This window comes from Eufriesea mexicana, unplaced genomic scaffold, assembly GCF_001483705.2.
Source record: "Eufriesea mexicana isolate 0111107269 unplaced genomic scaffold, ASM148370v2 scaffold4744748559, whole genome shotgun sequence".
NCBI lineage: Eukaryota > Metazoa > Arthropoda > Insecta > Hymenoptera > Apidae > Eufriesea > Eufriesea mexicana.
Window position 1 is genome coordinate 102469 of NW_016907933.1, and position 25823 is coordinate 128291.

The following is a 25823-nucleotide window of genomic DNA, read 5'->3' on the forward strand; positions in this document are numbered from 1 at the left end:
GTGAATATTAATTGTTCGAATCCTGATGCATTCATTATTTGAAAAGATCTTCAAAGCAGTCGACGAAAACGCCTCCTTTTGATCGATTCTTTTTCTGATCAACCTTATCGGCTAAGGCGTGTGTATTATTGACGCTGGATAAGAAGAAAAAGGTACATCAGGAAGAATGGTTTCGAGATATGGCGTCTCGAAGGAGGGCGCAGTGGGTGTAGCCGTAGGTGTAGGACCTATGCACTGTCTCTTACCACATTGTGGAGGGTCTCATCACCATCACCATCTTTCGGCCCACCATCCACAAAATCCACAGCCAGGTCACAATCACCACGTGCATCCGGCCCATCAGCCACCACCCTCGCCGAGTTCCCACTTGAATCATCAGCTGAGCCATCATCAATTGACTGTTAACATTAACCATCTGAGTCATCAACAGCAACAACAGCAACAAACCCAGCATCAACAAGCACCGCCACAGTATCGGGTCGTTACTGCTAATACTAGTAAGTACAAGAACCCAGTGTAGGGCCAAAAAGAAAGAGAGGACGATGGTGATGATTGTATACCGTTCTAGGTTCTACAAGCGATATTTTTTTATAACACCAGTAGTGACATCTTTTGAAATTGTAAGATATCGAGAACACGTGCCCAGTTTTCCGCTATATAATTTTGATTTCCTTTGGGACAAAGAAGCACGACAATTATGTAAAAATATTCGCGGATAATGAACTATGTAATTGAATAGTTTAATAAGTATTCGATAATTTATTAATATATTTATCAATCGAGCGGTAATGTACTACTTTATATATTAATTTTCCAATTTATGATTGAGGGTAATTATCTGACATTTAAATTATTTCATTCGAGTTTCATATGTAGTTGTTGACATATGTAGTCATTTCAGTTATTTGAATTATTGTTAGCTATTAATAGGAACTGATTTTGTAGTAGTAGAAATAATAATAGTAGCATATATTTTTGGGAGATGTAACTATTAGCAGTGTCAATGTACTGCCAACTTCAGCAAAAGTGATTAATCCAAAAATACATTAATTTTATTCTTATAACAGTCCACTGACATTCTTGTAGATATTACATAATTAAGTAGTGAAAAGCAGTTCAATAATACAGGTATATCAGTAAATTGATCAGGTAACATGTATTTAAATTTAATCACACATTGAAAACTAAAAATTAAGAATTTGAAGATAATTAGAAAGATGATTAAAATAATAACAGAAGTATATATATATATATATATATAGGAGAAAATTTATTTCTGGCTACTGAGAGTTACAGAATTCTAACCTAAGTTTCAAACATGGTTCTTTCCTAGGGAATTTCGGCCATCGGTTAGTTGTAGGTTTAGTAATCTTTTTGAATATGTGGTATTCGCTAATTATGTTGAATATTTGAGGTAAATCAGTGACCTGAATGTCGTGCAGTGACCTTGTATTCTGGGATTCTATTCAAGAAGATTCAAATAATATCATTACATTATTGAGATGCAATTTCAAATTATTTAAAAATTCCTCTATCTTATCTTAATTTAACATTATTTCTCAATAAATATGAACATGACTTAATAATCTTCTTTTTTTTTTTTATCAGAAAGAAAAATCTCTAATTTAGTTTTGAAACTATAACTAACGAGTAATTTAGAAAATTCGTTGTTTTAAAAATATCAAATTAGACTATCAAAAAGGAAAGATAGAAATTCGTATAGTAATACAAATATATAAATATTTAGCTTCTGTCGCTTATAGTAGTCCACTTTTCTTTCATCTATCATCTATATAGAACTCTATTTAGTAAATGTAACAGTAAAAGTTAATATATCCCTGCTGCAGCTACACTAAACATTCGTTTGCATGTACTTCGCCAAAGCGAAGAATACTCTCTTCATTTGCTCCATCATGGACATACATATTTGTGACCAATGGAAGCATTGTCCCAAAATTAGATCTTATTTGCTTATTTATTACTACTTTTAGTTCTACACTAACTCGAGCATCGTTTGTTATCTACTCTAATTGATCTACTCTCGTCATTAATATATTCGTATATATAGAGAAATTATACTTAACCATTCTCGATATAGTTTGCAGGAATTTACAATTTTATGCATTCTCTTTAATTACCTAAATTATTAAATTTTGTATCGCGTGCACAAATACATATATAATAGCATGTATTTGTGCATAGATATGCACATATGTGTATATAGTTTTGCATATCTGTACATACAGAAAGAGATGTGCATACACGAAGTCCGTTATTTTCGAGCTGGAGGTAGTTAATTTGACCTGGTGCCCTATCTGTCAGAAGTCGAATCGTTTGCATCTATTTGTGGATACCTGGCTAAGCTCGATTTATATCAAATAATGATCACAAAAATAAATTGACGATATTTTTACTTGAAACGATGACAAATATATTCTTAGTTTACATTAGTTCCTCTTTATCATTTTCCTCCGTTTATTTCATGAGATTATGTAAAACAAGTTGGTAGTAACTGTAACACAATTCGCGTGAATATCTATTTTTTATTTCATTTGAAGTAATATTTAACGTATCACGATTTTTTTATTAAATATTTCATATACTTCCACTTTATCTCGGTAGGGACAAACAAATTTCTGTACAGAGATTCTTTTAATGAGTATCCATAACCTATGACTGGTTACTGTATCGATATATCGGGTAACTTAGTATTTAGGTTAGTCCTTAGCGCCCCTGGGCGGCATTGTAGACAATTCACGATATAGGTCAATCGATAAAATGCTTTTCTACCTTGTACAGTCGCGAAGGTACGTTCGATTCTTTCCTCTTGCATGACATGTCTCGCCGCAATGACGCCAACGTTCTAACATTTCAAGAAATTCTTACTATTCCAAAAATATGAAAATTCCTATATTTCAAATACTTTACTAATTTCACGTTCGTTTCACTGTTTTATTCGTATCATATTCCACAGAAAATTGCAGTTCGAATTTTCATAATATCGAATATAATATATTTCTATGAATGTACCTTTCGGTATCGATAAAATAGGAGACATTTATAGATACAGTGATATTACCACTTTTAAAATATTTATATTATGATTTTTATATTCTATTTTCATGGATTTGTAAAAAGCGTTTTGAATTCTTGGCTGATCGGTGAAAGTTTTATTATGATAATGCGGTTTACAGCTGTCTAGAATAATTACAGAATAATTTATGGTTCTGTAGTAAATATTCGTTGTATCAAATAATTACTATTTTTAAAAAATTATTTGGTAATTCGGATAAATAAAATTTAGAAATAATAGTATTAACGTTTCATCGTTGGTGTACGAATATCAACGCTAAAAATGCAACGTATGTTTCTTCAGATATTCTCATGACTATGAATTATGATTATGTTGCTTGTCACTTTTAATTTATATTCTTATTACGATAACGTTTCATGTTCTGATAATAATTTTTAAGATCTTATTTCTACGGTTATCGCCTCAACATGTCACTGTTCTTGTATTGGTCAGCCACGTGGCTGAAGTATGACCGTTCTAACCTCACTTCTACTTTCATGTGTATTATTCTCTTACGTACTGTACTGTTTTTTCCTCGCATTTGTTTCCCGAATTATTGTTAAACGCTATTAATTTATCAAATAGTGAAAATCAACATTGATTTATGAGGCTTTTTATTATATGTATGTTATACATGATTTATTAATGGAAGTAGGGGAGAGGAAAAGTCAGAGGAGCAGTGAGAGGGAGAAGGAGAGGAAAGGAATTGGCACCGGAAATGACGTATTACATTCTGGATTATATTTTCCAGGCCACGTTCTTTCACTCTGCTGATATATATATATATATTAGATCACCAATTATTAAACATTAAAGAATATATATTCGTTTATCGATATTTACACGAAGTATAACAGTTCTTTAATTTTTTAATGTAGTTGTATGGTATTAAATATACATAATAAAAATTATTTTTAGCGCGTACTAATAGATAAAAATTTCATGTTTAAAATAACGTGATAAAACTTATTTCAAAATACATAGTGGCATTGGTGATAAAATAATCGTATCACAATTTAAGTCACAGTGTGTATTTATTTTCTAAAAAAAAAGTGTTTTATGAAGAGTAAAATATAAATATATAATTTTTTTAATGCCCTTCATACTATATTATTGTATTATCACATAATTAACACGTTATTTTTTTAATACAGAGAATAATAATCAGTGGATATTGAAATTTTAAACATCTTTCGTATATATAAGTTTACATTTAACTTACGTGTTTTCACGGTACTTAATACGATCCTGGCGATGGAGTTCGGCCTCGCCCCCCTTTCGTAGCAATCAATGTACTCACGGGACTACAGATAGCAGCACTGCTCCGACCCCTGTCCACATGTGCAAAGATGGCCGTTCGCGAGGCCGTCTTCTCGGTTTCTTTGCTCACGTTAGAGCCTTGCTGTCACTTCATTGTTCTTCCGTTGTAAAAATCCATTTGTACAAATAGGCATAGTATTTACGTGACGAAAAACGATAACCAGCTTCGTGCCGATCTTCAACGGTGAGCGCTGAAGTATCCATATTTTTTTCTTCCTTTATCTATCTGTATTCTTAACGTATTTTCTCGTGATAAATTTATAGCATGTGGTGAAAAATATCTTCTACATTTCTTTAGAAGTGCATATTCCTCGTGCATAATATTATTGCAAATTTATAGACTCCTTCGGGGGCAATAATTCGAATTCGTTAGATGTTTTGATAATACATATAATCGATTATACTGCATCTCTTAGACGACGACGACGACGACGACGTGTCAAGCGATGTCATGCAATTCCACGCATAATCGCTTTCACGAGTAATTCGTTTAACGACAGAATGGCGAGCGCAGTACAGCAGAACAATACTATACATATGCGAATTTGAGTGTATAACGTAATCTATTTTTTCTTCTTTTTTTCTTTTTTTTTTTTTGTGATATCACAAAAATATGGATATATATATTTAATAACTATAAGGCAAACGGTGATAATGAAAGAGTTCTTGTTACTTTGTAACAATTATCGATATGATTTTTTCTCGAACCATTGTGTGACTGTGCATATGAAAAACTATTTTAGATTACATCTTCAGACAAAACTAAATAAATTATTTCGTATTTATATATTTTAACGGAAAATTGAATAATAAAAATTAATTATACATGTAAGGAACACATTGCTTTTCATTTATGTGCATAAATATTCATAAATATTTATTATTTCAGAAATTTTTTGTAAAATTGATAAATATCTTGAAATGAGATATACAATATCAAATAATATCTATTCGATGTAGCTATTTTCTCGGAAGCATGTTCAATGTGGTACACTAATCATAGGCTTTGAGTTTATATTACGATATAAAATAATCATATTTCGTAGTATTGAAACTATATTTCAGAAAATGATGATTGTTTGACGGATACTTGTTAAACTACCGATTCGTGTTAGCTTTAAAACAATTACAAGAATACATTTTAATTTTCATCCGAAAAAAATTACATTTATTTTTTGCATATATAACAATTAATTTGACTTTACAATCATGAGTAATTAATACTATAATGTAAATATATAATTTTATTAAATACTTGAAATAATCTTAAATATTATAATTTGTAATATCAATAAGTGATAAAGAAAACTTTATTATCACTTTATACTATCATTTATTTGAGATTTAATTATGTTTTCATATTTCAATTTTACGTTTATTTCAAACATGATATTTAATTTGTTTTTTTCATTTTGTATTTCAGGATCAGACTTTCATGTGTCTGGACAAAATTACGGCACCCAACCAGGGGGCCAAGTGGGCGGGGGAGGGGGTAGTGTAGGAGTACCTGGGGGCAGAGGACCTCCACCACTCGGCGGCTTACAGTCCATAGGGCAATCAGCAGCAGGTATTCCACCAGGGGGTCCTGCTGGAGGACAAGCACCACCACAAACCCCAGCACCTGGGGTACAGTCACAACCGCCGCAAGGTCCGGCTCCTACTACAACCCCCCCCGTGCATACTCCTTCACCTCAGGAAATGGGAAAACAGGCCCATTTGCAGCCCCAACCTCTGTCACAAGTATATGGGCCAACGCAGACAAGACCGACGTCACAAGTAAGTGGAAATTATTAAAAAAGTACTGTCGTTTACAAATTTATTTATATGATTTCGTATATTACGAAGTTTCTACGAATTCGATATTAAAAATATTTAGAATGTATTATAAATTATAAGTGTATGTTGTAGTTAGCAAACTTGTAATTAACTCTATATATCTGTGATCGAAGATCAATGTTTATATTCTACTCGTTAATTTAATTATCAATTTCAGGGTTATTATCAAGGTCCGAGGCCACAACAACCAAGAGGCATTAGAGGGGGGCAAGGGGGTACTGGTGCACAAGTAGTAGGAATGTCAGGGGTTGGTGGAGGTGGAGGTCAACCAACTCCACTTTATCATCCAGGTGGTTTGCCAGTTCAAACTGGAACAATGTATCAAGTCCCTAATCTTCACCCTGGCCCACATCAGCAGTCCTTATATGCAATGAACAGTCAAATACCCCTTCAAGTAGTAAGTATTGTTGATTTTATATAATTATTGTCATCCATCGTTCATTTCATTTATATCATCGAATGAATGTTTCTTGAAGATGTTCTTGTATTTAACTATTATTTTATAAATAAATTTCTAAACATTTTTTTTTTTCAAAATATATAATTGTTTACTTATAAAATACTGTGGTATTCACAATTTTTGTTAATGATTGTAAATGTAATAAATATTTTATAATTTTAGTTTAGTGGTCCACCTCAAAGGCATCAAACGCATCAAAATCAATCATATTTTCCACCATTTCAACACTCTGCCATTTTAACACAAAATATGTTTGGATATGGTGCGCCTGCACCAACTCCTCAACCTTGTAAGTATTATAAAGCCATAAACATTAAAGATAAATTTAATCAATACTGTATCTTCCTTTATAGATTACTGGCCCACTGGCCAACCAGCAAATACACCACTAAGTTTAAGTAGGGCAGGTACAAGTGCTGTTACTGGTGGGGCACAACATGTTGCAGGCCCGCTGGCCGGTGCCCAAGGAGCCCCAGTAGTACCTCAAGGTACACTCCAGCAACCAACGCAACAGGCTCAGCCTTTACCCCCAATGGGTATATCTCTTTCTCAGACTGGTACGTTGTAAATCATCTATGTTATACAGATTGCATGTAATTTGTGTGAATGCGTGCGAGTCAAGAGAAGTTGGTAGCGGTAGTATGTACAGAGTGAAAGAATAAGGTTGACGATGAAGGATCTATATGAATTAGAGACAAATTGGCAGTGAAAGTGTTTTCGTTTATTTTTACTTTTGTTTTGGAGCGATTATTGAAAAGCGGTGAATGAATTGGACGATATCGCATCCTTACGCGATTTGTTTCATGCATTTATTATTTCCAGTTGTATAGCATAGCATCTCTTCACGATTTATTTCCTAGTTGCGTTTACTGTCCCTTTAAAACATTTAGTTTGTTTTTCAACGTAATAAAATGTCATACGGAAATACTGCCTTTGGTTCTTAATCCTATGTATATTTTAACATAAATAAAATTATTTAAATTGTTGGGTTATCCTGTAGTAGTTGTGTTTGGTATTAAAAAGTATATTTCTGAAAAGAGAGGTAATAAATGTAATGAAATAATTAATATATATTAAAACTGTAAAATCAAAATTGAATATATGTAAATTTCTTGTAACTTATCAACTATTGCACTTACGTTAACAAATAATTTCTCAGTTGAATATATTGAAACTTATATATAAGGATCTTAGAAGTTATAAAAATTGCAGTATTATATACTACCTTTTTAATACCTTCAAAAAATATAGTATTTCTAATTTAGGAAAGTTTTATTCCAACGAAAACTATTTACAATTCAGACTTCCGTGAGCTTTTATTCAAATTATATGAAATATTTATGGTTCATAAATCTGCTATAGATAAATTTTCAAAAGAAGAAACGTTCATAAATTAACGAAATTTATATTTTAAAAAAAAAAGAAAAAATGTAGAAAGTGCAACAAATTTTATTTATGACTTGGGAGTTCAAATCACAATAGAACTTCGAATTTCTAAAGCCCATTAAGCTAGTACACCTGTTCAAAGGTTTGCCCATAAACTCAGGTAGAATTTCAGGTAAATTCATAAGTCAAAGTTAAGAACAGTTTCATATTTTGAATCAGTTCCACTGAAACATTTGAGGAGAGTAGATTTCGAATATGTATGTTATAAGTAATGTATATAAGATGTATGGTGGTAAGTTATTAGGTAGATAAATATGAAAATATGTTATAAATAATCTGCATTATTTATAAAAAGAGATTGCATTATATAGTATTATATAACGGTTGAAAATGCTAATAACAAACTTTTATTTTTAAATGATTAAAATATTGATTAATAAAATACTCATTTTGTATATGTTATATATATAGCTAGAAGAGCGTATAGGCCTAGAATTATACAGATGAACTTAACATTACTAATGATTCCATGCATGAATAATCTTAAGTTTACCTGGATAATTCTAGATTCAACCGCTCTCTTAACCTTATCCGTAGTATATGTTATGAATCATGTATTTTGTTATTTAAAGATGTGTACTCAGGTCATAATGGTGGTGCAACAAGTACGACAAATAGTACAACAAAATCTCGGAAACCAAGAGGACAAAATGCTATTACTGATATTGTAGACCCATCAACTGGTAAAAATATAAGTCACGAAATTTATAAAGATAATGAAACTATTCAAAGTGGTGAATCTAGCAATCGTGATACACCTCAACCACAGGTGAGTAATATTGGAATGTTAATGCACTAGCAATTGACTATAGGAGCGTTGTTTGTTAAAAAATATCAAATATAAAACTTGTGTGTTATAATTGTAATATTATTACAACCCTCTCATTTTGAATTAAACAAATAATTTCAAGAATAAACATGAAGTTGATGTTCTCTTATAGTCAATTGTTTATATTATTAATGTCTGTACCCAAAAGCCATGACCATTAAAATATTTTTATTTTTAACTTTTCAACGGCTTGTAGAAGTATTCAAATGTTATGCAAAAATTTTGATTGCTTTCTGTACTAGTAACAAATTCTCCATCTATAATAGAACTATTAAATTAAAATTGATGTAAGAAACTCTAAATAAATCGATTAAACTATTTATCTCACTTATAGTTACTTCCTATAAAAATAGGATTAATTTTAATCTGGACTAGGTATATTATTATGTAGATATGTTACTTACATACAGTTTTTTGTAATTCTGCTTATAGTTTGCAAACCATGGCTGAGGGGTTACAGAGGTATAAAATATATTGAATGTTTCTTTTATTTCTCTTAGTACATTTAGTTTTATTTCTCATCCTATGATTTAAGTTTGGAACCAGTTTTTAGTTGTCAAGCATAATCTTCATTCGATTGGTATGTATCATTGTCTATCACGCAGAATTGGTGATTGTTACAGAATAATGACGCTGAGGTGCAAGCCGACTTTGCAGCCCGGGTTGCAAAAACACTTGCGAAAGTCGCGACCGAAGAGTCCAGTTCCGACTCGACGGTACCGACTTGTGTACCAAACACATCCACAACTCAAAATGTAACACAAAGTTTATCCAATTCCCAAACAAATTCTACTAACGATGTGAACAGTCAGTCTAGTACCAGTTCACCAACAACACAAAATGTACCTAATGTAACCGCGTTATGTAGTCAGTTGCTAGGTACTACTAATAATGTGTCTCAGATAGACTCTTGTACAATGAAAACGGAGTCTAAACCGTTGCAAATTCCTGTGAAGGAATTTCAACCTCGAAACGAATCGAAAAGTGTGGTCATTGAAGAACCACCACCAGCTGCACCGCGTAACGTAAACAAGGATGATATTTCTGCGCAGTTACCCGCAACCATTGTAACTGAAGTTGAAGTGAAGAATACGAGTGCCACACCTATTATAACACAGACATCAGTTCCCATTGTGACTATACCAAATTCGAATGTTCCGGAAGTCCCTAAACCGTCCATCACTGCCCCAAGTGCTAATCCTGTTCCTGTCAGAGAACCGTTCCCTAATTTATCCAACAAAAATTCATCAAGCTCACCACCTAGAAGAAAATCTCAGACTCACACCCACAATCAACCAATTGCTACTGCTGTTGCTTCTACTACTGCAACTGAATTGCCTTCGAGTGCCAAAGAACAGAAAGAAAAAAAGACAAGGGAAAAGAGTCTTAGTTCTAGAGGCACTACTCCTACACCTGCTCATAATCAAACAGATCATCATCTGAAAGCCAATGGTGATGCGACTGGTGATAAACCGGAATCTGAACCTGCACGAACTGAAGTCCAGCAGCAAAAATCATCTGATGGTAAGTTTTTCTAAATTAACAATATTTTATTTGTTTTTATACCGTGTTATTTCTCTATTCTTTCACAATATTCAAATAATATGTATGTATTTTATTTCAATTTTATTGATCATATCTAATAGTAATTTTATAAAAAGGAGTTCTTAATCAACAGCTAATATGAAAGTAATATGTAGAAAAGTATTAGTACAAAAAATACAGTAAATCTTTAAAAATTTACTTTTTATTACTATTATGATTATATTTTAAACATTCATTTAGAAAATTTAAGTTTATGATAACAGATTTCTTCAAAAGTGCAAAGAGTACTTTTTATAATTTACACACTGCTATTTTTTTTAAAAAACAGTTAAATATTTTTGTTGTGTAATTTGTAGATACAATCATTTTAATATGATTATATATATCTCTATACCTATGCTCTTGTACTTTAAAGAAAAAAATAGAATTATTAGTTTCTTTCATGTGTACTGCAATATGAACATGTACTACACTTGCAATTTAATTTTTAAAAATTCATAAAATATTATGACTTTTAAGTTTATATTAAAATTTTTAATAATATTTTACTAAAAATATTCTTTTATTTCTTTTTTCTTTATGTCTAACGTTTATTATAAGTATTTGCAACATGAACATATGCTCCAGTTTCTCTTTCTTTAGCAATTAATTCATCTTTGTATAGAAAATTTTATTGAATATATAATATTATTAATTATCGTTGATATTTTATCTGTATCGTACATTTAAAGATTGCTATTAATTTTTTTTTTTTTTTTGGTAGGATTAAAATATTTTCATATCCAAAAACTGTAGATATAGGTTAGGTTTCCGATAGCTTCCCTTCTCATTTCTCATATCACAGTAATTTGAACTTTGCTTTCGCGATAGCTTCAATAGTCATCATTGTTCATAAGTTTACATATAAATAATTATGAGCTATTAATTTAGTTAATGTATTTTTTATGTGTGTTTCGGATATTTGTGTCGTTTTCAAAGTTATTAAAAACGATATATAGTGTGTTCATCCGCGAAGGTGCCTTTATATAGGCACGTGTGTATGAGTATATAAAGGAAAACGTATCTTGAAGTTATACACGTGTAAATAGATCTAAATATTTCAAAATTCTTTTTTTATATAATACAAAGTTTTTATGGACGAAATTTGGTGTAGTTTACTCATTTGAAATATTATTAATAACAACGATTGCTAGGTATTTTTGTGATGTTACAGACTTGCTTTAATTCTAACCTAAAAGTTTGGTAATGTCTACTATATTCACGAAATTTCGCAGTTGTGACGCAAGTTTTGTTCTAAATGATGTGTTGATTCATGAATTTCAACGTCATATTCATCTCAGTGTATATTGAATTACGGAAAATGTATATTAATAAACAAATCCGTATTTATTCAAAACATTCATAAAATATTAAACGTTTACAAAAATAGTATACAAAGTAATATAACTTTAATAACATACATGACACCTAAGTAATCATACTGTTAATATTAAACAATATCTGAACATTCAAATAAATGAAAAGAACGTCATTTAAAGTGTAGATCTTAGATTTGTAATTAATACAACGAAACATTTCATTATTTATTAATAAACTAAAATTTCTCAAAGACAAAAATGTTTCGATCGTGATAATGATAAAAGTAAAAATTATTAATATTTTAAATGATTTTACTGTAAGACATTAATATTACTAATATATTGTGAAGTGAAATAAAAGTGCAGATATTTCAAATTAGTTATACTACAGCCATTTTTTAAAATGGGGAATAGAAAGAAGGGTAAGTTTGCATTTATTCGTATAAAAATAATTGAAACATTTTTGTATGCATTTGCTATATATTAAATTTATAATATTGTTAAAGATGAATTTATGTATTGGGAGAAAAATACATTTTAGATATTTCGAATAAGGACAGGATGTGGTCAAGACAGATAGAATGTCCGTTAAATTGAAATTTTTTTCTTAATCACATTGAACTAAATTCATTCTTCCAACTGAATCACGTTGCACAAGTTCTAATTTTGATTCTTTATTTCGAATATTTTTCATATTAATGGATATTATGATTATATTAAAAATAAATCATATATCGTATAATCTATTGGAATGCGTGTTTAATGTGAATGGGTCTTTTTCCAATGATTGAAACGCAAGGCATAGAACTCCGAGAGGAGCTTTGTGCCAAACGGTGACATCATCATACGACGAAAAGGCGCGAAACGTACCGAAGGTTCACGAACGTTGGCGATCGTGTTGCTGGAGGGAGATTCTCGACTTCTTTCCTCATCGAACAACGGAGGTCTTCCAGTAGCCAGCATGTGCTGTGCTAGCCGGGCGTATTTTTTTTTCCGTTTAATCATTTCCCTTTTCCTTTTATAATTATTTTTTAAACAATTGTACAGTCATAGTTATATATAAGTATATATATATTTACATTCATATTACTTAGTTACTCATTTTTTTTAACTTGTATACATCACAACGTAACGAATACGCTTAATATATCGCGTCTTACTGCATCCTGTTCCTATAAGGTTTTTTTAATCTTGCGATATTTGGTAGAATTTGTACATATTTTTTATTTAATTGTAACGAGCGCCCTTTACACGCATCGTTCTTTTTTTCATTTATAAAATCTTTATATCGAAGTCTATCTTTAACTTCGAAGTCTTCTGTACCGGCTTTAAAGGATAAAGGTCTTACTGTAATTTTTTTTTTATATCTTTTTAAATTATTGTTACTGTGACAAAGTGATCAAGTGGATGCAACGACGTCGGCAGCGGACTATCTTAATTCAAAATGTATGTATAAAATATTTTGTTACCTTGAAGCGATTTATCTTTAACGGATATAAATGCAATAATACATCTGCTTCTCGCAACGTGGTTCCGACATTTTGTATTCAGACTTCACCAAATGTGAACTTCATTATAATACTAGTATTCATCAACCTACTAAATTGAACATTTGTAATTAATTAACATTTTCAGTATTTTTCTCCCAAAATATTTTTATTCCTTAGAGAAAAATAGATTTTAAATCTAGGAATATATTACAAGAGTTGTGCTAGAATTGTGTTCAAATATGGCTGCTTTTGACCTCACCAGGCATACATATATGGAGTATATTTTTTTGTTTGAACCGTGAATATTTAATAAGTTTAAAAGTTAATAAGGATGTTTAAAAAAATAAGAACTGAAATATTTAGTTATTTTACAATAACCATTGTAGTCTAGATTCGAAATTAAATGTCCTGCATCATGCTTTAATCACGTGTAGCTGAAACGATTTGTTATTTAAATATTTTGTGTTTGTTACTTAACTTGAGATACGAAGTTTATGATTTCCATTTATTATTCATTTTTTAATACAATACTTATACTTTAAAAGTTGCAAGCATTATTCTGTAATAGTTTTAGGTTTCCTATGTATGAGCATGTAGCCATTTTGTAAGTGGTCACAAAAGAGAGGTACTCCATATTTGATCGTCAGTTTCTAGACAGTGTGATAACAGAAACCATTAATTGTTGAATTTGTTAGTTTCTTTCTGTTCAACATTTTTATCTATTGAACAAATATTTCTTTATTTTTTAACATATTGCACGTTACTAATTGCATTGTATTTAATAAAAGGAGAGGAAAATAGGTCTCTTCAAAGTATATATTACATAAAAGAAAAAATTTGTATTTTCATAAATATCTAATAATTAACTAAATTATTTGTATATTTTTGTAAGCAGAATTAAAAAATTCATTATTATGCAAACTGTTTAGTAGAAGGAGTATAGAAAACGGAATAAACACATTTGGTTGTCTAGAAGTAGATAGGGCCACAAGGAACATATTGTTAGTGGGTGGGAGTGCCATCATTGACACTTAAATTCTTGAAATATTCGAGTAAGTTTAGAAACAAAGGGTTAAATTGATACAAATGCTCTACCGATTCATCAATGACTTTCATTATTTATTTTAGCTTATGAACAATTTTCTGTTTCTTACTTTGAAGTGACATGCAACCGAATTTTTTATATATTGTAACAAAAAATTGTATCATTATTTGATGATTAAAATGCATGGGGTCACGGTCACGCATGTATAGTGAGTTACGTGCATGATTTGAAGGTCTCTTAATGCCGTTTCACAAGAGCACGCGTCGTGCGTGTGCAAAAAATATCTTAAGACTTTCGGCGTCAGTGGCAACCTTGAGCATTCTCCAATCGGGTGAAAGGTTCTCATTGGTTAGAAAAATGGTAGTTTGAATTGTATATACATTCTATACAATAAAATTTGATAAATTAGTACAATATGATATACTTTTGTGAATTAACCATAGCTTATAAACTAATAATTTCTTCTAATTATATCAATACAAAAATTACTATTCACTATAATAATACAACATACTGTAAAAGTCCCTCTAGAAAACATCTTGAAGGAGAGTAAAACAATTCAGAACGTGCTACATTAGCTAAAACAGGCTTAACTATATACAATAGACTCTAAAGTAAAAACCCTCACAGTGGTTGATGTGACTTTAAACCACGAACAAAAAAGAACAATAAATCCCTTTTGAAATGTTGAAAATATTTTTTTTTTTTTTTTTTTTTTTTTTAAGAAAAACTATTAACGAAATTGTTGATATATCGAAGTAGTTTAATAACAACTAATTGTCCAGTTGCCAACTTTAATCATCACTTGCATAAATTGGAAAGCATATGTTACGATTAATTTTATGTTCCTTTTCAGTATCCATTACTTCGCATATCTCCAAACAAATACAATTCAAACTATGTTTATATTAATCGAATGTGTCAGATTTGAATAGTTTAAAATACAACGAAATTGAAAAATGTTACGTATATCGTTGACGATTATTCATTCTTCTTTTTAGATTGTTACCTTGACCTGCTTTTATAAAATCTTACTCAAGCTACTTTCATGCATCAAATTAGCTGCTGTCTTATAACAAAATACATTACTTTAGAATTTGCTTGTAAAGAATAACATGTAGAAATAATTTTATATAATTGTTTGAAGGTAACAAAATAAATATTGTTCTTTTCCTTTTTTCACTTTATATAATATAGAGGGAAAAGTCTTATTTGTTTAATCTTATGGTATATTATTTTTTATACAAATTAGAAATTTAAAAGTGGCTGAAGTATATTTGATACATTTCACGATATTCCTTTGTTACGCTTAAGTTATTAAAATGTACAGTTGAAGCATAGTAAATAATTTCATTTCTGCTGCCATGGCTGTTTTAAAAAGTTCGAAAAGTAATTGGACACAGAATATTAACATAATTATTTGAGTATCAATTTTGTATCCGAATTTGTCTATTGTCTGTTTATACTGATAAATTTATGAATTTTTGTTATAAATATATTTAATCTGGGAGAGTGTGTACAGATTCTACTTTCGATACATTTCGACTAAATCAGTTCGCACGTCACCATCTGGGGGAATATTCAACATACCGTAGGTGGTAACGCGTATCATAGATTGGGCGTCGCTGGGTTAGGTTATCAAGAAAGTCACTAGTGCGCCTGCTCCGGCGCGCAACCGGCGAACAGAACTAATTTAAGAAATCCTGTGTCGTGCCTGTCGGTTTGCACCAGTTCACAGGTTAAAATAGATACGTGAAAGTCTTGCAAGAAGAACTACCAAAGGAATTTTTGAAGTGTTGCCACAGTTTTTAAGTGAAATGTGCTAAAAAACTTCGACGCGGACATCTTTTTCATTTAAAACGTTGGCTCCTGTGCTATTTAGCCGTTATTGGCGTGAATTTTGTTACTTCTATAATATAAACTCGATTTTCTTCCATGCTCTCCTCCCCATCCCTCTCTGTCTCACTCATTCACTCACATATTGTTAGAAGAAGAAGAATATTTTAAAATGTATACTTCGTGGTTGCATATTGTTGCGCGTGTGAACGTGAATCCATCTACCCTAGTTTTGGCAAGCTTTTGGCAGATTTATAAATAAATACTGATTCAGTGCAGCAGTACCACACAAGCTGTTGAAACTCGAGCCGCACAAAGAGTTTTATGTTGTAAGAATGTGAACTGTAATACAGAATATGCTTCTGATATGGAAAGGACAGGCACAACGTGGCTTAAACAGTGCGTGTACGATTATTGATAACCGTGAAAATGAGTGACCGTAAAATGAATGGTAACGCTCGTGTGAGCAATAGTTCCCGATCAAGAAGTCGTAATCGTCGGGGGTCCAGAGATCATGGTATATATACCATTGTATATTCGTTGAAAACGTCAAGTGATGTGTGGTAACACATGTTAAACGAGACAATGATTACTTTCATATCGATTTTTTTTACTTTTCTTTCGAATGTATATTTGAGAGATATTAAAGGAATAGATCATTTATTACTTAGTTTTAAACTTTTAACAATAAATGATTAGCGTATTTGATAATATAATTGTTGAGACATTCGTATAGCTTTTTGTTTTTGTTTCTGGGAATTGCATGATTTTAAATTAATCCTATGATAGATTGATTTGCGAGAAACTATTTTAACTATCTTATATAATGAAATTTTGTTGTATCGAAATCGACCATTGAATTATTCATATAAAAGATATTGTATCCTGGAATATATTTAATCCTTCTAAAAGTAAATAGATCTCTTTTCAATCTCGGTACGAGAGTTATAAATCATGTTTTTTTTTTTTTGTTTCTCTTTTTTTGTAACAATATAGTAAGACGAAATACGCAAGTAAAAATTTTGCAAGCAATTTATAATTCTAATGATCATAAATTTGTGTATACATTAATGAAAAAGGTTAAATGTCACACTACGAAATGTACTGTGATCTGAGACTATAATTATCTTTGGCTTGTGGCCGAAATACTCACTTTTCTTCACAGCTACATCTCTCTGTAATGATATCAACGTAATAATACTTTTATATGACCACTTATGATTCACAGATCACGCAAATAAATGTACACTTATTCGTTAAAATGTTTTACCATATGAAAAGGTTTTACTTTAGTACTTGCATTAACTTCAATTACATCTCTATGTCTTCTTTATTTGACAGGTAAAGCCATGCAGAAACAAAAGAGTAAAAACAAGCTCAAACCCCGTGAACTTAACCGAAAAGGAGCGGAGAAAGAAGGTACAGATATGGATGCTTTCGTAAACACCGTACCTCCGGCGAAACCTGAAATAAAACAGGATAATAAAGATCCTTTAACACCAAAGGACAGCAATAAAGAAGTAAATCGCGTGATTACGAAAGATAATAAAGAAAAAGATAGTAATGAATCGAAAAAAGAGAAGGAAGTTGCAACCGTTCATACAAAGGCGGAAAAGCAAGTAACTCCTGTGACACCAGAAATCGCGAAAGAAAGTATTCTCATACAAGCATCTGCTATAGAAAAATTGTCAAGCAACAAAGAAACTGTAAAGGAATCTTCCCCTAAAATAGAGGATAGTAATAAATCGAATGTATGTAATATACAAACAAAATCAGTTCCTAATGACGTTGTTGATCATGTGAAAGTTAAAGAAGAGTCCGACGTAGAAGCAATAGTAGCACAAAAGAATGAAGAGAACTCGAAGATTTCGGCGATTCGAACACTCAATGAAGAGAAGTTGCAAACATCTCCGGTTATCGAAAAATCAGCCGAAAACGAACTTCCAGTTCAAACTGAAACCACACCGAGTACGAATCAGATACAACTCAAGTATAAATATAAAGACGATCAATGGAGTCCTATTAATAAAAGCGGTAAAAAGGTTTATGACCGAGAGTTTTTAATAAAACTACAGGACGATCCCAACAGCAAAATCAAACCGTCAAATTTACCAGATATAGATATTGTTTTGAAAGAGGGTTTAAAGGTATTATGCAAAAATGATAATTTTTATTTGTTATTATTACCATTAATATATAGGTTGCAATATAAATAATAATTCTTATAGGCAAGGACGTTTGGCGATCTTAGGCAATATAAAGATTTGAATAGACACGACGCAAAACGACGCTCTATTTCCTGGATTCATAAAACCGGTTATAAATGTACGAGCGGTAAGTCGAAAGAATAAAAATATGTAAATTACATCATTTTTGGAATGGTTAACGAATGATGCGTTAAAGATAAAAGTAGTGATCTGAAATATGTTGACTGAGAATTTTTCTTCTGATATTTGCATTTTATTTTATATCAGGTCCTTGTGAATGTTTGCATCTTAATACAATTTATCTTTATTTAGCCACAATTGCATCGTAATAAGAGCCATTCAGGGAAATCGTCAAAGCCAACGAAGCCAAATGCTATTCACATGTCTTTATCCCTTAGAGAAGATGTAAAGTTAAGGGAAACTGAAAATGCATGGAGACCAACGAGATTAAAAACTTTAAATCTTAGTGAAGAAGAAACAAAAACAGAAGCTCTTTATAAAAGAGTTAGAAGTGTATTAAATAAGCTCACACCCCAGAAATTTAATACCTTAGTCGATCAAGTACGTGCGTTAACTGTCGATACTCCAGAACGACTGATGGGCGTTATCAATTTAGTCTTTGAGAAGGTAGATTCACATGTTTAATAGTATCTATAATAGCCATATAGTTATTATTTGCATATAATTTAATTATTTGACTTTTAGGCTGTTGATGAACCAAGCTTCTCTGTAGCATATGCACTCATGTGTAAAGAACTTGCTGTGATGGAAGTCTCAGGTTTAGACAAAAATTCAGAGAATCAAGAATATTCATTTAGTTTCAAGAAACTTATTATTAATCGTTGTCAAAAAGAATTTGAAAGAAATCCAGTGAATGAAGTGACAAGAACGAGTAAGCTTAAAGAAATAGATGAGTGTACTGATCCTGTAAGTTCATAAATACACTTTTTATATTATTACTTAGTTAAATGTTTTGCAGTTATCGTTTGAAGACGAAGAACGTAAAACGCGAATAAAATCAGTGGGAAATATACGGTAAATATTATAAGCATAACATAAAACTTGTAATTATATTTGAAAAGTATATAAGGTTTTGAATTTATATGCTTTATTTTTATTGCTATCCTTATTGCCATATTTTTGTTTTTATTTTTTTATATCTTTTTACTTTTTATTTTGCAGATTTATTGGTGAATTATACAAACAAGGAATGTTAACAACTAAAATCATGCATCGTTGTATAACTGAATTGTTAATTCAAAATGATGAAGATAGTCTCGAATGTTTATGCAAACTATTAACAACAGTTGGAAAAGATTTAGAAAGCAGGGTATCTCTAGAAGTAAGTTTTTATCTTTCAGTTAATAAGAAAAATTCAGTTTGCTTCTGAAACAAACAGAAAAAATAATTTATTATTAGAAATTGAGTTTTGGATTATTTTTTTCACTTTATTAGGAAATGCAAGATTATTTCAATAAAATGCAAGATGTTGCACGACGAGGTCATGGAAAAATCAGCTCCAGAATACGTTTTATGCTGCAAGACGTTATTGATTTGAGAGCAAATAACTGGATTCCAAGACGAGATGAGAGTAATCCTAAAACAATAGATCAAATTCAAAAAGAAGCAGAGTCTGAGAGATTAGATAGTCAATTAAGTAACACTCCTTTGAATACACCCCGAAAAGATGAACGTACTAGTGACAGAAAACGAAATCGTAAGTATTAAACTAACATAATATTTAAATTAATAATTAATACTATAATATCAAAAATATCATAAATGTAAAATTATAAACTGGTATTTTTTAAATGATGTGCTTCGTTAGTCTAGCAACATGATGATTTTACACAATTTTTGCCAGACTAGAGTTTCTGACAGGAGTGATTGTATAGTGTATTCTGATGACCTTTATTTTACTTTAATTATACACATTGCTATACTTTTTACAAATAAGTATATACACTATTCAAATGATAATGCTTTATAATATAATAGGTGGTGTTGGTCCAACTGATGACAGTGGTTGGAGTCAGCCTATTGTAAGAACAAGACACCCATATTCTGTTGAGACAGCCAAGCTTAAAAATAAACCTGTAAGCATTTTTATGTCACTAAAATTTGTATAACATTTATTAAATTTCATTATTATTATATTAGCCTCCAATGGATGATCTGCAATTAGGAAGCAGAAATATGTATATGTGGAAAACGCCTTTGAGTTGTAGTTCAAAGGCGATAAATTCGAATAAATTTGCATGCTTAGAAAATGTATCGACTTCAGAACAAGAGAAACGAATGACATCTCCACAATTCTCTGGGTAAGCTTCTCTGTGATTAAATATTATTTCTATATAAAAATATAGTGAAATAATGATGAATTATAGATTTTGCTAGGCTAGAGTTTCTGATATATTATATGATTTTTAAATTATCCTGATTATTTTTTTATAATGACGTATAAAATATTTGGAATAATTCAAATATTTATCATTATAAATTTGTTTGCTTTAGATCAAGATCTACTGGTCCTAGAGAGTATGGTCGTGACTACAAACCTTCCTATGGTATGTCTTTTATAACTTAAATAATATTAATGCTTTAAACAAAAAATTATAAAACATGATGATAAATTTTTTATTTTTGAAAAGTAGAACTTAATGTTGTTAGCCAAAAGGATTCTGATACTTCTAAGAATATATCTTATTCAGTATATTCATATTATTGGTATGAAAAGAAATTTTATATTTTCATTATTACAGATGGTAGGAGCTCACGCAGTGGTAGTCATCAATTAAGCAGTTCTTCGTCAAGTAGAGAAAGCTCTTTATTAGATAGTTCACAAAGTCAAAGCGTTTCTATGCCGCCATCATCATTAAAGTCCTCGCAATCTACCTCTAGCAGTCATAAACCTCCGATGACAGACGAAGAATTTATGAAAACATTACACAAGATAATGAAAGAATATTTAAAAAATTCTAGCCTTGAGGTAAGTTTTTACTATATTACAAGCATTGATATTAATTGATTTGTTTTATTCTTAATTCATTGATTATATCATAATTATTGATATATTTCATGTCCAGAGATAAATGAATGTTTTTACACAATTAGTAATACTTGCACACTCCTTAGATCCATCTCTGCTTTTTACTAGGAGGTGCTTGAGTCATTAGTGTGCTAAATTATGCAATACCTTCTTTTTGATCTTTTTAAACAGCGTTATAAATTAGTCTACTGCTATATTTATATAAATCATTGTTTATAAAATCAACGAGAGGACATATTATTTTATTTAAAAAGAAATGTATTTTGATAGAATGAAACTTATTTAAATATGAATCATTTCATCAGAACTCTTTATTTTATAGAAAATTTCGTTGGCTATTCAACAGAACTTCGATAACGCATTAACAAAATTCATGCGTGAATTGATCAACTTCGTTCTTGAAAAATCACCTGTTGAAAGAGAACGCATATCGTATCTTTTGTCGCATTTAATCACTCAAAAAATTTTACCTATACATCATTTCAGAAATGGGTAAGTTATTCTGTAATTGTTTCTGTATACAACAGTGCTTTGGAAATTCGCTGAAGAAATCTTGGTCAATAGCTCTTAAAGAAATTTCGAATGTCATTTTCCGTCATTGAATGGAAATAAAATTGAAATGTGCGATAGGAGATATTAATTTCTTGTAATAGGCATACTTAGGTATACGTGTTTGTATATCTTAGATAAGTGTTCGTCTCACAAAGCCAGTTACAAAAACTGGTAAGGATAGTGGTCGGCTAATTTCCAGAACACATCTGTATACGCAATATTATTTCATATTATATGGCAATAGTTTCTGTAAGAAAGAGAAAGATGATGAAATCTGTGTACAGAGAACATGTGTTGACATAACAAATTTAAAGCTAAAAGGATACTGAATAAAAAATATGCTCGGTATAAAAAGGTATATGAAGATGTTTTTTTTTCGATAAAACTAATTACAATTAATTTTTTAGATTCATTGAAATATTGGAACTAGTTGATGATCTTGTACTCGATATACCTAAAGTTTGGTCATATCTAGCAGAGATACTATGTAAGTAAATAATTTTAAAATTTCTTATATTAAAAAAAACAACAATCAATTATGATGATTATTCTTCACCATAGAGTTTCCATGCGGGAATTTTTGCTCAACAGGCCTGAGAGTAATGATATAAAATTTTATTTGTATTATCAAAAGAAAATTAGTATCACCATGCTTTTTCCTTTTGCAGCATATCCAATAGAAGAGGAAATAATTCCTCTAACTGAATTGAAACCTATATTTGATAGCTTAAGGAGTCGAGGATATGTAGGCAAACTCCTTGGCGAACTCTTATCGAAATTATCCCGAAGTAAAGGACCTAAGTGGGTTGCAGATAAATGGGACCAAACAGAATTTCAGTTGAGCAATGTCATTGATACAGAACTTGAAAAAGTTGATAAAATCATTAAAGATTATGTAAGTTGACGTTAAAATTAATAAATATTTAACTTTTAAATAATGATAGCTAAGAATAATATTACTCATAGAACTTGGAGTTCTGCACTGGTGATTACAATAGTGCCAAAAGCTCAACTAGTAATCAGCCCACATTACAGCAAATTCATGAAGAACTTAGGAGACTCATGAAAGAAAGTAGTTTCGATGTAATTTGTGGTTGGATAATTGTAAGTATTAAAAAACAGTACTTAAAAAATAGCAAACAATTTACGTACTAAATGCATTAATTATTAATAGGTAAATGTGGGTAATCGAGTCAAGGAGCCTGAATTCATTCGAGTATTAACGACTGCCATTTTAGAGACGTCCATGGGTGTGTTTTGTTATTTTTATCATATTCTTCTTTTTGTATTTTTATATTATAATTTTTTTTTTTGTTTGTTTGTTTTCAGAACCAACTAACAACAGGTGGGGTTTACGAAACGATATTTTTACTAATTTGCAACAATTAATTCGCCGTTTCGTCGATGCAAATGAATCTCTAGAATTACAATGTCTTTATGCAATTCAACTTCATTTGCATAATTTACAGTATCCACACGGTAAGATACGAAAATATGAACTTAATCTACAATAAAAAAATTTTGTATATTCTCATAAAAAATATTTCGTAGGGATTCTCTTTAATATTATGACAAATTTGTCGGAATATAATATAATTTCAAGCGACGCGTTTCTAACGTGGAAAAAGAGTCCTGAGCCAGCACAACGAGAATGGCATGGAGTTGCGACGATGGCGTTAACATCGTTTTTCACTGGTTTACAAGAAGTTGATGATACTTCCAGTGTAGAAGACGTATCAACTAGCGTGAGCCAAGACCGTTGTTGACGATGCCGTGATTGAGTACATTATCGTCTGTTAAAAAGACTTAAATACACGTTCCCTCGTTAAAAAAAAGAAAAAAAAAAAAAAACTACGCGAAGTGAGATCAAATTGCAGTTTTATAAAGAAAAACGTCGAAGAACAAGAAGTGAAAGATAATAAAGAAGGTTGTCATATAAAAACGGACACAATGGCTGAAACCGCTATACATAATGAAGATAAAGATTAATTATTAATTATGATACAAAAGTAAATGCAAGATAATTATTATATATAATTCATTGAAATGGTTTAAAGTTTAAATAAAGCAAAAAAAAAAAACAAACTCGAGAACATTATCGTATTTCTTATATCTTGCAAAATGTCACTACAGCTTATCAATCGCCCAATAAATTTGAGATATATATATAATTTTTCTTTTACGCTTTCTATTGGAAAATCGTAAAGGCTACATTCAATTTCACCAAACGACATTCGCAAAACAGCCGGTGTTTGCTGTGTATGACTAGATGGCAAATTACAGATCACAGGTGTGTATAAGTAGGTCAATTTTAAGTAAATTATATTTGAGAAATACACAGAAAGAAAACTATTGATAACTAAGTCTGATGCAAGGGCGACGGTTCTTCCTATTATTATAACAAGTATAACAGAATTACTAATTTATATCTTGCGAACTTACAATGTATTCAACTGTATGAAGAAGAAAATGCGTTCGTAATTAAAAAAGAATGAGAGTGAACAGTGGAACATAACATTATGAAACAATGGTTCGTAATGTAGTATATGTTGAAATTAGGAAATGGAAGGATACAAATGGTGTGCATATTAAGGCGCTACTATTTTTTAACACTAGTTATTTATGAACATTGAAAAAGCAGATTATAGTGCGTGGAATGGAATGTCTGCATGAATCCAGGTGGCAGGTGCCGTAGCAAATTGTATAAAATTATTACACTAATTTAAAGTACAGTGTGAAAAATACATTTCTTTTGGATATACTATTATATATATGAATGAATATATATATATAATGAAATAGGAAATTTGAGTGCAGTCATGAAAAATTATTTTCATTTAATTCTAGGAAGCAACTTTGCATTATTTTTTGTCTGATGTTTCTCATGTTAAATATACACTCTTTATTTAAGAAATTGTAATTACTAATTAATACCGAGATATTTAGAGTTGTTACTCGGTTGCTAGATACTAGCCATGTTTGCCATTAATATTCTTTATGGACTTTCTGTGCTATTGAAGGAATGAAAAGTTACCATGTATTGCATTCGGCTTGCATAAAACACATGCATATGTATGTGTAAACGTGTATTTATACGCATATGCAACATACAGTGTTACGAAATTATAGTCTTTCTTGCTTATGATAGAAAATCCATACTTTATCTTCAAATTTTTATACAATATATACAATTCATCGCCACAATTTCTTGATAATTTGATTATATGTTTATTTTCTTCGTCACATCATGTAATCTTAGTATATACAATCTATTTGCATTCCAAATGCATATTTTATATTTGATAATTCAAAATTAATTACAGAATATTTAAAAAATGCTTTAATTATATTTTAGTCAATTATATAATAGAAAATTTACAAGTATTAAAAACTGCATATTTTTTGAACAAGACAGAAATGAAGCAAAACTAGGAAGAAAATAGGACGGATGAGAAAATGAAAGAAAGGTACGACCATCGCTATTGCTCTTTTCACACTGTAAAAATAAGATATACCTACATGAAATACAGAAAAGTGTGAAAGATTGTGAATGAACTAAGGATTAATGATTTATAACATTTGTCTCCTTGAAAGATTCCATTCTACTCTAGTGGTAGAATGTATCATTCGACGGGATAAAACATGAGATGCACTCAAAACACAGTAAATAAATAAAATTACAATAATATATGTACGATTAAAAAAAGAAAAAAAAAAAACGTTGTTGGAAACATGTCGATAAGTGAATTACAATTAAAAAGAATTATCGCTGTAAAT

The 25823-nt window shown here is 30.5% G+C and overlaps 1 protein-coding gene across 1 annotated transcript; it reads left to right on the forward strand.

Annotated features, from left to right (window-relative positions):
- The first annotated feature begins 86 nt into the window (after positions 1-86).
- Positions 87-23937, forward strand: Eif4g (eukaryotic translation initiation factor 4 gamma). The gene is given in 26 exon segments (XM_017898178.1): positions 87-497; positions 5817-6169; positions 6387-6626; positions 6852-6978; positions 7043-7246; positions 8708-8904; positions 9588-10488; positions 17580-18385; positions 18467-18514; positions 18516-18572; positions 18758-19072; positions 19151-19372; positions 19410-19480; positions 19628-19787; positions 19901-20162; positions 20444-20541; positions 20606-20766; positions 20960-21012; positions 21208-21434; positions 21817-21986; positions 22454-22533; positions 22715-22941; positions 23013-23150; positions 23221-23296; positions 23376-23525; positions 23598-23937. Coding segments are annotated over 26 exon segments (5889 nt in total). The 5' UTR covers positions 87-166; the 3' UTR covers positions 23813-23937.
- Positions 23938-25823: the final 1886 nt, after the last annotated feature.